Source organism: Delphinapterus leucas, chromosome 20 (genome assembly GCF_059928025.1).
Source record: "Delphinapterus leucas isolate spDelLeu-1000000601 "Yukka" chromosome 20, BTC_Dleu_Yukka2, whole genome shotgun sequence".
In the NCBI taxonomy this organism is placed as follows: Eukaryota; Metazoa; Chordata; class Mammalia; order Artiodactyla; family Monodontidae; genus Delphinapterus; species Delphinapterus leucas.
In genome coordinates, this window is record NC_143148.1 from 10,853,698 (window position 1) to 10,870,430 (window position 16,733).

At 42.6% G+C, this 16,733-nt stretch overlaps 1 protein-coding gene across 7 annotated transcripts in view; it reads left to right on the plus strand.

The window, feature by feature from the left end:
- Nucleotides 1–15: 15 nt before the first annotated feature.
- ZNF235 (zinc finger protein 235) overlaps nt 16–16,733 on the plus strand; it is a 58,832-nt gene continuing 42,114 nt past the window's right edge. For 2 of the 7 annotated variants that reach the window (XM_030761237.2, XM_022585438.3), the window contains exons 1-2: nt 34–1,053; nt 1,406–1,445. In XM_030761237.2, coding sequence (XP_030617097.2) covers nt 962–1,053; nt 1,406–1,445 — 132 coding nt within the window. In that variant the 5' untranslated portion in view covers nt 34–961. The other 5 variants (XM_089902745.1, XM_089902743.1, XM_089902744.1 and 2 more) reach the window with 5 other exon arrangements.

Consider the following 16,733-nt stretch of genomic DNA (forward strand, 5'->3'; position numbering starts at 1 on the left):
TCAACAGCCCACCCTAGCTGACACCGTTAAGAGTTCCAGATGCATCCAGGTACACATGGAACAAAGAAGGCAATCCAATCAAGGTAAGACTGAGATCTTGTGTTCCTTAAATTGTTCAGTGCAGTTCAGGCCAATCCTCTTTCAAGATCTCCGTTTTTAACCCACACATCGCTCCCACTCTATGATGATTTTTATTTTCTTTCCATATTTCAAGCTTCACTTTTCTCTCCTATACAACATATTTCCTTGATAACCGCTTATTAGTATAGTTATATGAGAAAGGCGGGGGGGGGCGGAGTGAGAAAAAGAAAAACTGGGCTCAACCAGCGGCACAGAATTCATCCAAACTGAACCCAATTATTTTAACACCAAAGGGCTGCATGGCAGGAAGCACCCCCATGCAGCCACTCTGGAAACTGGTCTAGAAGATCCAGATCTAGAAAAAGAAACTTCTGTCCAGGCAAGCAGGTCAGTGGCACTCAGTCCACTGGAGCTCTGGGTTCTTTTGGAGACATTTGGGCTCCAGAACAACATGTCTATGGAAGATTTTCCCCTCCAGGACTCTGGGAAATTTAATCTATGTACTCAGTGTAGTAATCCACATTTCCGCCCAGGAAGCCGAGGCTGTAGTCATTGTTGCCCTAGGGCACTGTAGGAAGCGTGGTCCAGGCGCTCCCAACGACTGCAAGCACTTTTGCACCAGGCAGGCAGGACCGTGGACAGCGCTCCCCCTCGGCATTCTGGGAAACACGTCTCAGGAGCTCCGAGTACTCGCAGGCACTTCCGCCCCGATGGGCGGGGCTGTGTATGTTGTCCTCGGGCATTCTGGGAAGTGTAGTCCAGGAACTCCGTGTAGTCCCAGGCACTTCCGTTCCCAAAGGGCCGTGATGGGGAATTCTGGGAAATGTTGATCTAGGGCTCCTGGTAGTTGCAGGCACTTCCGGCCCAGGTGGGCGAGGTTATGACCATCTTTTCGAGTAATGATGGTCAGTTTCGCGCCCCGCCACCCTTCGGAACTTCCTCGAGTTGCTCTCGAGCAACAGCAACCCGGTTGTGAGTTTAAGGGGAAAAGCGGATATTTGAGATGTAAGGACGACAGTTTTAGTTAAGTTAGGCGAAGTCGTCTCGAGTTTGGGGAGATTCTCCTGTCCCGGAGTTGGGCGCGGGCCCGGGTTGCAGTCTTTCCCGCGCTCGGCTCCCCCAACTCGCCTCCCCCAACTCGCCTCCCCCACCTGTCAGACACTTTCTGGCAGTATAACATTGGGCAAGTTATTTAATCTCTCTGTGCCTCTGTGTGCTCATCTGTTAAATGGGTTGATAGCAGTACCTTCCTAATAGCTTTGGAATGTCCTCTGTAGTTCATTAGGGCAATGGTGATATTTCACAGCCTCCTTTCCTTCCCCAGCCCTGACTTCACAAGAAGGACTTGCACCGAAGTGCAGGGGGTAAGTAACCCCTTGGCTCCTGGCCCAGGGCCCCACGTGAGTAGGACTTGGCATTCTTCTTCTGTAAAAGATATTCACATAAATGGAAGAAAAGGTAGGTTGTGTATTTATTTGGTTGTGAGCGATGCCAGTAATTAAGCCTTAGTTGTTAAGTTCCAGTCTAAGGGCTATGAAAAGTGTATTTACTGTTCAGGAATAGTAATACTTTTAAAAAATTACTTTAAAATTTTTTATTAATCTATTTTTTTAAATAAACCTATAGCAGAACTAGCTTTTATGAGAAAACTGTATTTCCATATACATATTTAATGAGAAGAGTAGCGATGTTTTACATTTTTGCAAATCTCTTTAATTCTTGACTTTTTATAAGAAAAATAGCTGGATTTTCATGTTCTCTTGTGCTATCTGTTGTGAGATATTGTTTTGGTTAAAGTAATGAAGAAAATCCAGCCTCCCACAGTTATAGTTAGGAAACAAAGGATTATTTTAATAGACTTTACAGATAATATTCTCCTTTGATACTGCACCCAAGAGCCACAAGTGATAGTTTCTTAAGGTTATGTGGAATCTGAAACCATATCAGAGTACTTTTTGTCCTACATTACATTACAACCCTTTGGTCAGTTTTGTATTTTGTGTACTTTGAGTCTTTTATCCATTAATGGTTTTATGAAATGATGCATCGCTCAATTGGAAAATGTTAATGGCCGAGTTTTACAGATATTTCAAATATTGACACATTTGATTTTACAAGATTTTTAAAAATCATATTTGTCAATACCATCACCAGTCTCATCAGAAAAGTTCTGTCTCTAAAGACCTTAAGTCTTTAAGCACTGGGAGGCTGTCAAGCTCTCAGTGATACAAGTTTTCCAAAATTCTGATACTTTGCTGCCAGTAATTTTCTTTGAAGTAACAGACTTGTTTTGCTCATTTCCAAAAGCTCTGCCAGATACCTAGATCTGAGCAACCATAGTTTGTCAGTTGTACTTTCAAGAAAAGGGATGTTTTCCAGAAAGGAATGCCTAGTATTCCTGGTAACTCCAAGAATGGCCACAGCTGCCTTTTCTTGGGACAACCATTGTTGTCAGTAAGCATATGCAGTAAGTAAGCATAAATTTTACTGTAGACTATCACAAGGACGTATACCCCAGGACTGAGATGCAGTAAAATTAATAACTTTTTTTAAATTAATAACTTTTACTGTTTCATCAAGAACTTTCTTAAGTGAAACTATCACTGTTTTTACTATGAGTGAAAAGCAATAGAGAATACAGTGGGGCTTCCCTGGTGGCACAGTGGTTGAGAGTCCGCCTGCCGATGCAGGGGACACGGGTTTGTGCCCTGGTCCAGGAAGATCCCACATGCCGCGGAGCGGCTGGGCCCGTGAGCCATGGCCGCTGAGCCTGTGCGTCCGGAGCCTGTGCTCCGCAACGGGAGAGGCCACAACAGTGAGAGGCCCGCGTACCGCAAAAAAAAAAAAAAAAAAGAATACAGTGACTGCTTACATTTTTGGTGTCACTGCTTTGATTTATGCCAAGGTGCTAGTGATTTTAAACAGCATTCTTCTGCACCATCATTGTGATTACAGACAGCGAAAAAGACAACCAGTGCCTTGGTATTATTAGGAAAATAGTTTTGACCCTACAGACTCTCTGAAGGGGTCTCTGGGACCCCCAGGAGTCCACAGGCTATCCCTTGAGAACTGCTGCTTTATTTCTTGGAGCATCTGCCAACTTTCAGAATATTCAAAAGTTGACATATAATTATTGATAATATTTTCATGATCTAAGACACATGTCTTTAGAAACAAACCAGCACAAATGTGTGGCTCCTATATGTATCGTATGGTAACTTTAATCATAATGATGATAATTATTAGCATCTGTTGGGAACTTATTAACAGGCAGAGACTCTAATGCTTTGCAGGTATCAATTTGCGTATTCCTCATAAGACCCTGTTGTTTTACAGATGAGGGAACAGAGACACAGAGAGGTTCCTTGAACAATGGCTTATGCTGAGGGTCACACAGCCAGGAAATGGCAGAGCCAGAGTTAAGTCCCAGCAGCCTGGTTCCATTGCCTGGGCTCTTGGCCAGCATATTCTGCTTTCATTAGGATGTCAAGTAGGCTTAGAAGTTTTTGAGGATGAGGTCAAAACCAGGAGAAAACATATTGAAGCAGAGGATGTTTAAGCTGAGAATAATTAAAGTCTAAAAGCTAGATGAGCAGGAAGAGGCCATGGTAAAAGAGGAAGAGCCCAAGGAGAGGCCTGGAGGCTTTTGTGGGAAAGCAAGTGGAATACTAAGGCCAGAAATTCCGTGTGGTGAGAGGGAGAGAAAAGGTCTGACCTGGAAAGTTTCTGTGAATTGTGTGTTTATTTTAAAGGCGCAGGGGAGCCATAGAGGTATGTCATGCAAGAACAAAACCACATTTCCATCTTAGGCAGAACCCTGACAACGAGAAGGAGAGCTAATTGATTAGGGGTAATATTCTGAGCACTTAAGGCTCAGACTCCGGATCCAGACCTGCTAGTTTTGAGCTCTAACACTTACTCAGTGACCTTGGGCAAGTTACTTAATCTCTCTGTGCCTCAGGGTCAAAGATGTAAAATACAGACAATATCATTACATATTTCATGAGGTTATTGTATGGGTTAAAAGAGACTATATATCATCGGTTGGATTATATATAGGTGCTGGAGTCTGGCAAAAACTAAACATGTGTAAGACATTTTATTTTGTAATATCAAGCATGACAAAAGCAAGAAGTTTTCAGAAGGAATATGTAGAGCACATAGAGATATTTCAAGGTATCCTCTTCTCTCTCACCCCCTTCACTTTGAAACTTGGATGCTATCTTACCTTTGAACAAACATAAATATTCTATACGAAGGCTTCTTTTAGTTGATTTACAGTGTTGCGTTTCTGCTGTACAGCAAAGTGATTCAGTTATACATACATACATATATACATTCTTTTTCATATTCTTTTCTATTATGGTTGATCACAGGATATTGAACATAGTTCCCTGTGCTCTACAGTAGGACCTTGTTGTTTATCCATTCTATATGTAATAGTTTGCCACTGCTAATCCCAAACTCCCAATGCATCCCTCCCCGTTGGCAACCACAAGTCTGTTCTCTCTGTCTGTGAGTCTGTCTCTGTTTGTAGATAAGTTCATGTGTGTCATATTAGATTTCACATATAAGTGATATCATATGGTATTTGTCTTTCTCTGTCCGACTTACTTCACTTAGTATGTTAAGTTCTAAGTCCACCCGTGTTGCTGCGAATGGCATTAGTTCATTCTTTTTTTATGGCTGAGTACTATTCCATTGTATATATATGTGCCACATCTTCTTTATCCGTTCATCTGTTGATGGACGTTTAGGTTGTTTCCATGTCTTGCCTACTGAAGACTACTTTTTAAATATCTGTTTGGGACTTCCCTGGCGGTCCAGTGGTTAGGACTCTGTGCTTTCACTGCCAAGGGCCTGGGTTTAATGCCTGGTTGGGGAACTAAGATCCCACAAGCTGCACAGCACCGCTGAAAAAAAAAAATCTGCTTAACATGATTTCTTTATCCTTTGAATTCAGAATGTTTCAGCACAGGGAGGGGCTTATAAGAATTGCCTCTATTTTTTTTTTTTTTTTAAAAAGTTGATCTGGTAGATCTAAAATCAGGTCTGCCTTTCCACTCTGGGTATTTGCCTCCAGTGGCACTAAGAAACCATGATGCTTCTCTTTCTTCTTAGAGATTGCTCCACTGGTAACTATAATGGAGAGAAGAGGGAAGGTGGAAGTCAGGAGGCCTGGATGCTGGGCTTAGCTCCCTTCCTGGCTCGCTGGGAGCCCTTGGGCAGTTAGTTCCCTTACTCCTAGTGAGGCAGGTTGTGTAGGGGCTGGGAGCAAGGACTCAGGCCACAAATCATCTGGGTTCATCACCTAGTGCAGTGGTTCTCAGCCCTGACTGCATCCTGAAATCACCTGGGGAGCTTTCCAAAATTACGGATGCCTTGACAGATTCTAATTTAGTTTTAGCAGGGCCTAAGCATTTTTTTTTTTTTTTTTTTTTTTGTGGTACGTGGGCCTCTCACTGCTGTGGCCTCTCCCGTTGCGGAGCACAGGCTCCGGACGCGCAGGCTCAGCGGCCACGGCTCACGGGCCCAGCCGCTCCACGGCATGTGGGATCTTCCCGGACCGGGGCACGAACCCGTGTCCCCTGCATCGGCAGGCGGACTCTCAACCACTGCGCCACCAGGGAAGCCCCTAAAGTAACCAATTTTATATGGATGGGCTGACATTTGAGTGGGGAACCTGAAGGAAGGGAGGGGTCATCCACATGAGGGTTCCAGACACATTATAAGTCCATTTCCACAGTTGGCTTTCAGAGTTTGCATTGAGCCCTGTTCTCTTCATTCTCCCAGACTCTGTCTCTGTTGTAAAAGATTAGCTTCCAGGTTTTTACTTTTTTTTTTCCCGGAATTTATGGAGCTCTGAATTACTGCTAGGTTTTTAAAACCACGTATGTTACCACATCAGCTTTCTTTCCCCTTAATTCTCATGGGAGAAATATCCCAGCAAGAGCTGAAGGACCACTCTCTGCTTTCACACTGCATTCCAGGCAGTAGGTGATAAAGGTACTTTGCTCCCAAGCTTGCAAGTTATTCCAACCATTCCAAGGCCTCACAGCCCCTTAGACATTAGCATAAGTTTCCAGTGTGATGTTCTAAGGCAAAAATGACTTTAAACTCTGTCTGAAAAATCCCCTGCTAATCCCATCTGTGAACATTTTATTAACTATTTCGAGTAGGGCCCTGATGTCCAGATGTGTAGGTTGTGCAGCGTGGCCCTGATTCTGAAACATTCAGCTCAGCAGAGTTATGTAGAGCCTGTTCATCAAGCCCCTGCCACGACAACAGAAGAGACAACTTTTTTTTTTTGAAGTATAGTTGATTTACAATGTTGCGTTAATTACTGCCGTGCAGTAGTACATATATATACATTCTTTTTTAAAATATTCTTTTCCATTATGGTTTATCATAGGATATTGAATATAGTTCTCTGTGCTGTACGGTAGGACCTCATTTATCCATTCTGTATATAAAAGCTTACATCTGCTAACCCCAGACTCTCACTCCGTCCCTCCCCCAACCCCCTCCCCCTTGGCAACCACCAGTCTGTTCCAGAAGAGACAACTTTTTTTTTTTTAAGATTTAATTTTATTTATTTTTGGCTACATTGGGTCTTGATTGCCGCACATGGGCTTTCTCTAGTTGTGGCGAGCGGGGGCTACTCTTCGTTGTGGTGCACGGGCTTCTCCTTGCAGTGGCTTCTCTTGTTGTGGAGCACGGGCTCTAGGCGCGCGGGCTTCAGTAGTTGTGGCACAAGGGCTCATTAGTTGTGGCTCGCGGGCTCTGGAGTGCAGGCTTAGTAGTTGTGGCGCATGGGCTTAGTTGCTCTGCGGCATGTGGGATCTTCCTGGACCAGGGCTCGAACCTGTGTCCCCTGCATTGGCAGGTGGATTCTTATCCACTGGGCCACCGGAAAGTCCCCAGGAGAGACAACTTTTTTTTTTTTTTTTTTCTTTTTTTGGTACGCAGGCCTCTCACTGTTGTGGCCTTTCCCGTTGTGGAGCACAGGCTCTGGACGCGCAGGCTCAGCGGCCATGGCTCACAGGCCCAGCCGCTCCACGGCATGTGGGATCTTTCTGGACCAGGGCACGAACCCGCATCCCCTGCAGTGGCAGGCGGACCCTCAACCACTGCACCACCAGGGAAGCCCAAGGAGAGACAACTTTTAATTGACTGTTCTTATAGGGTGGGAAGTGAAGTTCTCAAAACAATTCCTCTGAAGTCATGTAACAGTGAGATGAAAAATTGAAAAAAAAGTCTCAAACGTTTAGGTGTCTGTCTAAATTTAGAAACTTAGGAGTCATAGTAACGATAAACAGTTTAGAAATTTCTAAACCTGAAATTATTTTGGAGGTAATCAAGAACTCACAATAGTTGTGAGACAACTCATAGTCAATATCAATCTAGAAAAATAAGACTAGGTGTCCAGAAATCTAGGTTGTGCAGAAATTTCCAGACATGTTTTAAATATCTAGATTTTAAACTTCTAGTTTTAAATATTGAATATTTAGACTATATAACGTAAGCCCAAATGTGCTAGAGTATTGACTGTGTTATTGGTTTTCATTAAAATTTCCACTTAATGCAACTACATCATTTATTATGTAAGATTCTACAGGACTTTAGTGAAACTCAGTTAAAAAAGAAGCACAACAAGTTATCAGTATGTATCAAACCCAAAACCTCTCTCAGTCTAAAACTGACACTTACACATAATACTTAATTCTCCCTTGTGACTTAATCTTTTCTATAGCACAAACTCTTCTAAACTCTGCCTCAAAATATTCTCCATGGAGAAGCACAACCTCTAAATACATGGTATCTCCATCTGCTTTTCTCATTGTAATTCCATTACCATAAGGAGTGAATTCTTTTGCCAGAACTTGTGAAGTTTCAGTCTTCATTGAAGTGGAATTTTTTGGTTGGTTTTCTTTGCATTTGTTTGTTTTTGTTTTTAGTTGTTTGTTAGTGTTGTCTTTTTTGTCACTTTGCAGCCAACTGATTTCTAATTTGGTCTTCAATGGGTCTCACTTAATGCCAAGTGGAGCCTAGTGGACCACTTACTGGTTTCTGAAGCCTTGTAAATCAGAGAACATGTTACATGGTGAAAAACGTAAGCTGAACCTTCCCAGAGTTTATTGAAGTTTCCTTTTGTGTCCTAAGTGTGAAATCTTGAAATCTCTGAACAAGGCAGGTCACTTGTCCACATTTCTGAATTCTCTGTCCTCATAGGAGGCAACAAAGAAAGTGAGGTGGAAACAAAGCTTTCCTGCTAGCAATTCTAGCAACAGCTTGCCAGTGATTTAACCAGGTGTCAAAAGTCTATGATAGATGGTTCTCATTTCCAGAAACGAGGCAATTCCTCCTGTAAGTATAGGCAGGAACACTAGCTCAGTTTTCTGAAGACAAAAATCATATCTTGAACCATAAAGGGAGTGGTTCCAATAATGTAAAAAATTCAGCTTCCCTCCTCGTGAGGCTCGCATTCTTGGTGGAAAACATGTCTGACCCAAGCACAGGATAATAAGAGTAGATGTCAGCAAGTTCCCATGAAAAAAGAACCATGAGGGCTTCCCTGGTGGCGCAGTGGTTGAGGGTCCGCCTGCCAATGCAGGGGACACGGATTCGTGACCCGGTCTGGGAGGATCCCACATGCTGTGGAGTGGCTGGGCCCGTGGGCCGTGGCCGCTGGGCCTGCACGTCCAGACCCTGTGCTCTGTGACAGGAGAGGCCACAACAGTGAGAGGCCCGTGTACCGCAAAAAAAAAAAAAAAAAAAGAACCACGAAGTATGATTGGTGTGTTGGCAGCTTGGTTGTATCTTAGACCACTATGACATTCAGAGAGTTTGCAAAAGAGAGAAATCTCATAACTCCAATAATTATGGAAAAGCCAGAATGAAGCTATTAACCAGTGATCAGCGCAGAATAATTCACACAGCAAAGAAAAGCTGCCAGTGTCCTGCGTGTGCAAGAGCCTTCAGTAATGTCTCCGACTTTGATCTTCATCAGCGAGTCTGCTTCAGAAAGACGCTTTACACATGTAACGAATGCGGGAGAGGCTTCTGTTACAGCTCAGCTCATTGTATTCGTTGGAGGCTTCACGTGGGAGGAAAATGCTTTAGGTGTGGTAAGGGCTTCGTTCAGAGCTCACTAATATGGGAAAGGCTTCAGCTGTAAATCAGCGCTTAGTGTTCACTGTAAAATCCAGACAGGAGAGAAACGCTATTAACTGTCGAGTGCGGTAGGGCCTTTGTTCACACCTTGCATCCTCAGGGCCATTAGAGAATCCACACTGAGGAGAAACCCATCAACCCTGATGTATGTGGGCGGAGCTTCCGTCGTGCACCCGCACAGAATGCTTACTGGAAAGTTCACGTGGGAGAGGAACTGTCCAAATGTGAGGAAAGCAGGAAGGGCTTCATTTGTAGCTCAAATCTTTACATTCATCAGGGGATTCCCCACGGGATAGAAACCCTGTAAATGTGAGGGAATCTGGTAAGGCCTCAGCCAGCTCTAACGTTCCTAGGCCTATCATAAGATCCACACTGGAGAGCAACCGTGTGTATCCTAAGTAAGTGATGAGGGCTTCAGTCTTCAGGCCCGTCAAGGAGTCCACACTGGAGAGAAACACATATGAGCCTGTGGGAAGCACTTCAGGAGAAACTCCCATGCTGAAATCCATCTGGTAGTCCATACAGGAGAGAATCCCTGTTTTTTAAAAAAGAGCTGCTTCTATCGATTCATATTTTTAAGTTCATCAGAAGGCACCCAATTGAAGGAAACCTTATAAGCGTGAGGAGTGTGGGCAGGGCTTGAAGTTGGAGTTTGCGATGTCAGGTTCAGTTTTGTACTGGTGAGAAACCATACAAATGTAAGGAGTGTGGAAAAGACTTCAGTCATGGCGAAGATCTTAAAATTCATTGTAGGATCCACACAGGACAGAAACCCTGTAATTGCAAGGACTGTGGAAAGGGCTTCGGTCAGGCCATTCTGGCCCATCAGAGAGGCAGCAGTGAAGAGAAAACATTCAGATGTGAGAAGTAAAGGGTAAAGACTGTGTCAGAATCTACAGCCTCAAGCCTGCCAGAGAGCCCATACTCGGGGTTGGGGGCATGGGGAGAAAACCATCAAATTGTGAGGCGTGTGGGAAAGTCTTCACTGGATTAATTGGAGGACCCACGTGGAAGAGAAACACTATAAATGGATGTGTACTGAGTGCTTCGGTGACACCTCAAGACCTCAGCTTCATCATAGTCTCCACGCTGGAGAGAAACCGTACAGATATGAAAGTGTATACAGTATGGTTTTCAGATGGTTCTTGTGACTCCAGAGTCATCAGACTGTTCGCACAGGGGAGAAACCTTACCATTATGAGCTGTGCGGTCAGCGCTGCAGTTGGAGATCACATTTTGTACATCATCACATTTATCCAGGATGAATTTTGAAGAAGTGATGAGAGTGGGAGGAACTTTATCAGAGGATCCACGGAGGGAAACAGTTCTATGAAATGGTGCCTGTCAAAGACCTCAGTGAGGTCTAAATTCATCTAACCCTTTGGTCAAATAGGAGAGAAAATATTTTCATTAAAGTCTGTGTTTCAGGGACTTTCCCTGGCGGTCCAGTGGTTAAGACTCTGCGCTTCCACTGCAGGGGACACGGGTTCAGTCCCTGGACGGGGAACTAAGATCCCGCATGCTGTGTGGCCAAAACAAAATAAAGTCTGTGTTTCAGCCATAGCTCGACACATCCCAGTGGTTAAGAGCCCACACAGCAGAGAACTCTCGTAAGTGGCACACTAAGGACATCAGTCAGAACGGTGGCATTTATCACACATTACTCAGGAGGGAGGCTTTAGAAAGGATGACTATGATCAGGTCCTTAAAAGTGTGATCATAGACATGCCAAAACTGATTTCCACTAGGATGTAAGCTCCATGAGGGCAGAGCTTTTGTTCACCGCTGAAGCCACACAGCATTGCTTAGTGCTTCGTAGGTGTGCTCAGAACTTGTTTGTTATATGATTAAAGAGAGAAAATGTATATAAAAGGGAGAAACTTATATTAGGTTCATCTGAAAAATTTCATATAAAATATGTTCAGAAGAATCCAATGGTCTTAATAAAACTAATTCAAGTAGATAGTCAAAATGCAGAAGACCAATGGTACTACAATTCATCATCTAATTTGGTCTTACATTGGTGTGTGATTGGCTCCTGTTCTCTCCCCAGCCTTTGTTCTTATAGTGAGTGGGAAGACTTCGGGGCTCATCAAGGAAAGAGATATGACCAGGAAGTGGCAGTGGTACCCAATCAGGTTCATCGGGATGGTACTTTGATAAGATCGCATGTGTGAAGGGAAGTCTCAGAGCATGAGACCTTCCAGAGACTACAGTGGGTGGCCACCACCACCACTGAGAAGAGAAAGAGGGCAAGGGAACTTCTGGGGCAGGTGGGGATTGGAGGGGGGCTGCTTACAGGTCTAAGTGATGTCGCTCGGCAGCACGAGGCAGAGCCTTGGGGTCAGAGGACTCCAAAAGGCAGAGCTGCTTAGGGTCTGTTACAGCGCCAGGGTTTGTCTTAATCTCTGGCTAGCAGATGTTGGATGCAATTTTGCAGAGTGTACAAAATAAGCGGGCTCCAAATGACTTAAAATGTGCTCATTTGGGCTGTATTAAAGTAATTGATTACATGAGGATTTCAGTTTGGCACCAGCAGGCTTTTGAGCTCATGGTCCCAGGCGGCTATAAAGAAGTAAATAACGTAGGACAACAAGGTCCTGCTGTACAGCACAGGGAACTATATTCAATATCCTGTGATAAACCATATGGAAAAGAACATGAAGAAGAAGATATATATATATATATATATACACACACACACGTATAACTGAGTCACCTTGCTGTACAGCAGAAATTAACATTGTAAATCAACTATACTTCAATTAAAAAAAATAAACAACATAGGGCCAATAAACAGGGGCTATCGTTGGCTAATTTACAAAAGAGTTCTCAAATTGGGTTCTTAGTATTTGGGACTCTGTTTCATATTCCATCTCTTGTAAACAATCTGAACTCAGCTATCCTTTATGATTTTTGTGATGGTACAGCCTGGCTAAAAAATTACTTTTGTTAATCTTTCACTAACTGGATACTCCACAACACTTAAATCTTTTGACCCCACTAGAGTGCTCAAGTAGAATTTTACTGTAACACTTAGAAAGTGTCAAAAGTATTTGCTAATGACAAAAGTTGTCACAGTAAACTTTAAACTGATAATTAGTTTTTTTATTCTTCATCTTTTCATTGAGGCTTTGATGTGATTATATTCAGAGTGCTATAGCATTTCTCCCATCAACATTTGTTAGGTAGGGCTGTGTTGGATTTGAAGAATATTAATTTTGTCAAGTTCCCTATCCAACGTTCCCCCTCCTAATCCTCAAGAAAAAAAAAAATTTTTAATTGTTGCATGTGGTCATTTTATTTTCAAATGTTTTCATTATTGGTGTAGGCTTGACATTCTTACACAGTTTTCTCTGTGGGTAGCTGTAAAAAATGTATGAATTTCAGAGAGGAGTTAGTATATTTTGAAATGTTTAATGTGTATCTCTCTTCGATCTGCAAATCTTAGAACAGTAATTTAAATTTAAATTAGGAAATTTAAAGCATAGAAAAGATAAGTACCATGAATGACGTCACTAAGTTTTCAACAAGTGGATATAACGAGTGTTCCTCAATAAGAATTTGCGTAAGATTTGATATACTTTGATATGCTTTTAATAACATGGAGCTGTTAAAATGATGGCACAAACATGACGGGATATAATCGGATTTACGGAAAATAGGTTCTGTCTACAGATTAATATCAAAAACAACATATGTACGTGTGTATATGTGCATCAGATAGCATGTGAAGGACACCTTGTATAAACAACGACTTGTTCTGATAAGGATTTTATGGAATGTTTCTTCTACTTTTTAGATTTTGCAGTGAATGTCAGTTTACTCAAGCAATAAATCTGTGTAAAATGGGATCTCTGAAATTATCAAGTAAACTCACCCACACTCTTTCAAGTGAGGCCATCCCCCTTAGAGTTACAGAGCTGTGTTCTTATGGCTGCCTCTCCTCCTGGGGAGAATCTCGCCACTGCCTAGATTCGGGGGCTGGGACAGTGACCCGCTTCTCATGGAGTGCGACCTCTGCTGGATGAGCAGGATACTGCACTGGTCTTATTTGCCAGCCTCTCCTGGTTGATAAAACGATGTTCTGGAGTTGCTGCTTCCTGATGATACGGAAATAAATGGAACCAGCACAGAACCAGAGGGCACCTTGGTTCCACCTAGGTCATGAGGCTACTCATTCTCTTTAGGCTTAGGAGCTCGTAGGAGCGACAGCACTTGCTGCTTAGCAATTCTGTTTCATTTTGAGTATTTTCCTCCTGTGGGGCAATACTGTCTGAATTCATGCTCATCCTTCCTTTTGCCCTGACAAGTAAGTGATGTCTAGCTTCAGTACAGAACTGTTGGCTTGCTATTAGTAAGTAGAAAGTGCTTCTACTTACTTCTGTGTTCCTGTTTTGTAGAGGAAAAGTTCAATATCAATGGATTCTTTTGCTTTTATGAGTAGCTTGTTCTTTCTGCTTGGAGGGTTCTGAGATTTTCACTTTAATCTTAGAATTCCAGAATTCTGCCAAGATGGGAATTTTTTGTTTTCTCATCAATCCAGGCATGACCTTTGGTAGCCTTATCAGCCTGCAGAGTTGTTTATTCAGATCAAGAAAATGTTCGTTCATTATCTAGTACATTATTTTCTTGCCTCTGTTGTTTCCTTCTCCAATTTTCAGAATTCCTTTTACTCACATGATAGATTTCCAGGATATACGTTTCACATCTCCTCTCTTCCCATCATTGATTTCCAACCGATTGTATTTCTGTGCTGTATTTTGAGAAATTTCTTTCACTTAGTCTTTGAGATTACTATCTTTGCCCTCATCATTGGTAATCCTCCCCTTAAATTCATCTACTTTCAATTGGTAAATTGGAGATGGGACTTAGATGAGTGTGTGTGCCCTTGCTCATGCACTTATGCACACATACATGCCGAACTTCAGTTTCCTTAAATAATCCTATTATCGTTTTTTTAAATTCAAGTTTCATCCCTCTCCTCTTGCAGCTCAGTTTCTGCAGGTGTGTGTTTTTTGTTCCAGCTAGTTTTCTGTCTTGGTTATTGGGACATCTAGGTGACAGCGGACATCTAGGTACTAGAAAATAGAATTATATCAATCCCCATGAGTGCGGTGACCCTATCTCCTAGTTGTCTATAATAGTGCCAGATTATACCTATTGCCTTAGTGTAATTAGGAACTGTACCCATTTTCACTTTCAAAAATGTCCCAATTTAGGGAATTCCCTGGCCATCCAGTGGTTAGGACACTTTCACGGCCAGTAACTAAGATCCTGCAAGCCGCGTGGCCAAAAAAATAAAATAAGGCCACTGTTTTTCACATATTTGCTGTTATTTTTTTTCCTATTTGCTGTTATTTTTTTTCCTATTCAAAGGTGTTTTGCCCAGGATTTGTATTGGCTTCATTTGGTCTTTGTTCAGATGTTTCCAGTTCTACCTATGAAGTGGTCTCTTTGTCAAAAGAGATGAACTTAAATCTAATCAGTAAGCTGGGATGAAGTGAGAGAGTGGCATGGACTTACATACACTACCAAATGTAAAATAGATAGCAAGTGGGAAGCAGCCGCATAGCACAGGGAGATCAGCTCTATGCTTTGTGTCCACCTAGAGGGGTAGGATAGGGAAAGTGGGAGGGAGACACAAGAGGGAGGAGATATGGGGATATATGTATACGTATAGCTGATTCACTTTGTAATACAGCAGAAATGAACACACCATTGTAAAGCAATTATACTCCAATAAAGATGTTTAAAAAATTAGGACATTTCATATCAGGCCATTTAATAAATATTTTTCAAAATGTGAACTGCAAAAAAAAAAGTCTAATCAGGCCTTTAGATTTAAATTTTACTTGATAGGAAACACATAGGCTAGAAGAAGAAATTATTTAATGACACAAAAAATAAACAATGGAGTGAAACTGAGCAGGACCCTCTGGGGTCCTCCTGGGCACAAATGCTTTTCTGTCGTCCCCATCCCCCCCTTTGTCAGTTTTTGAAAACTTTCATAATAAAAAGCTACAAAATATATTCCCTGCCTGGGAGAAAAACCATGGTTTCCTGGTTCACTTGGCTTATTCACTCACCAGACACTATTTATATCAGGAGCAGAATAGAAATATATACTGAAATGTCTGAAGCCAAATGAATTAGAAAACAATTCAGGATTTTATATATGCACACATCACAATATTAAATTCCCTGCAATGGAGCTGCTTTTGTTTGACATAACAACCACTATGTTTTTTTAAAATGAAGTTCAAGATATTTCGCTTTTACAGCCTAATCGATGTGCGTATAGCCTTTTTGCAAATTCTTAGCATATTGGAATGAACCGCTCATTCCACAGAACCCTCTCAAGAGCCCTTAGGTGCCTTGCTGAATAAAGGAAGCAAAGGAGTCAAAACACTTTATTCCAACCTCTCCCCTCCCCCCAAGACAGACAGCTTGGAAACTGAAGACTGAGACTTCCTACCTATCTACCTTCCCTCCCACAATTTACTGTGTACATTAACATAACTAGTCAGTTTTAATAGCATGCCTTTACTATTCCAGAAGATTCCTGCCCAAATTGCTTGATTGTTCATTAAAGGAACTTCCACAAGCACCCGTCAACTCTTCTATCTCTTTAAAGAACATCAACAGTTTGCACCTGTAGCTTCCTCGCCTACAAAAGTCCTTGCTCTTCCCACCAATCCTGGACTGCAGCATCATGACCGTCATGCAATCCCATTCGTCTTTTGCACTGAAAGACGCCGCGTTAAACCACACTTCCAATTCTCAGTGAATTCCAGCCTTGTCTTCCTGGCTCCGCGGACGCTGTCAAGGTGCGGAAGCTCTGTGGAGGTGGTGTCACCACGTAGCAATAAACTACGTTTTTGTCTCATTAACAGGTTTTATTGCTGATATTTGGGGAGTCAGCATTGGAAACAAGTTTGAAATCCAGTGTTCCTTAAGTTCTGTGTTAGGCAGTTCCGCCGAGGTCACTTTTACGTTTCCCACTTTTTAGTCTACCCTTTGCCTCCGCTAAAAATGTTGGGTTTTAACTTATTTTCGTAATACAAGCCTCTCTTTTCTCTCTTATACGGCCGCATTTTTTTAAAATTCGCAATTATTGTTACCCGAAAAACTATCTGCTTACGTTATTTTCTCATGAGCTTTAAGAAATGAGTAAAAGAAAAGGAATCTGACAGTTCCACCAACAGTGACTAAATCCGAGCCCGCTCCACAGTCAAAACCCAAGACAGCTGGTGGGAAGAGCGGTTCTGCGAACTTCATTCTGGGAAATGTAGTCCAGGAGGTTCGTGAAATCTGAGGCGCTTCCGCCTGGGGATTCTGGGAAGTGTAGTCCGGGAACTGTGTGTAGCCCGAGGCACTTCCGCTCCGGGAAGGCGAGGTCGGGGCCGAGATTACTCCTAGGGCGGTGAGTTAACCCAGCGTCCCTGTGATCCCTCCGAGCCTTCTCGGCCTCTGCG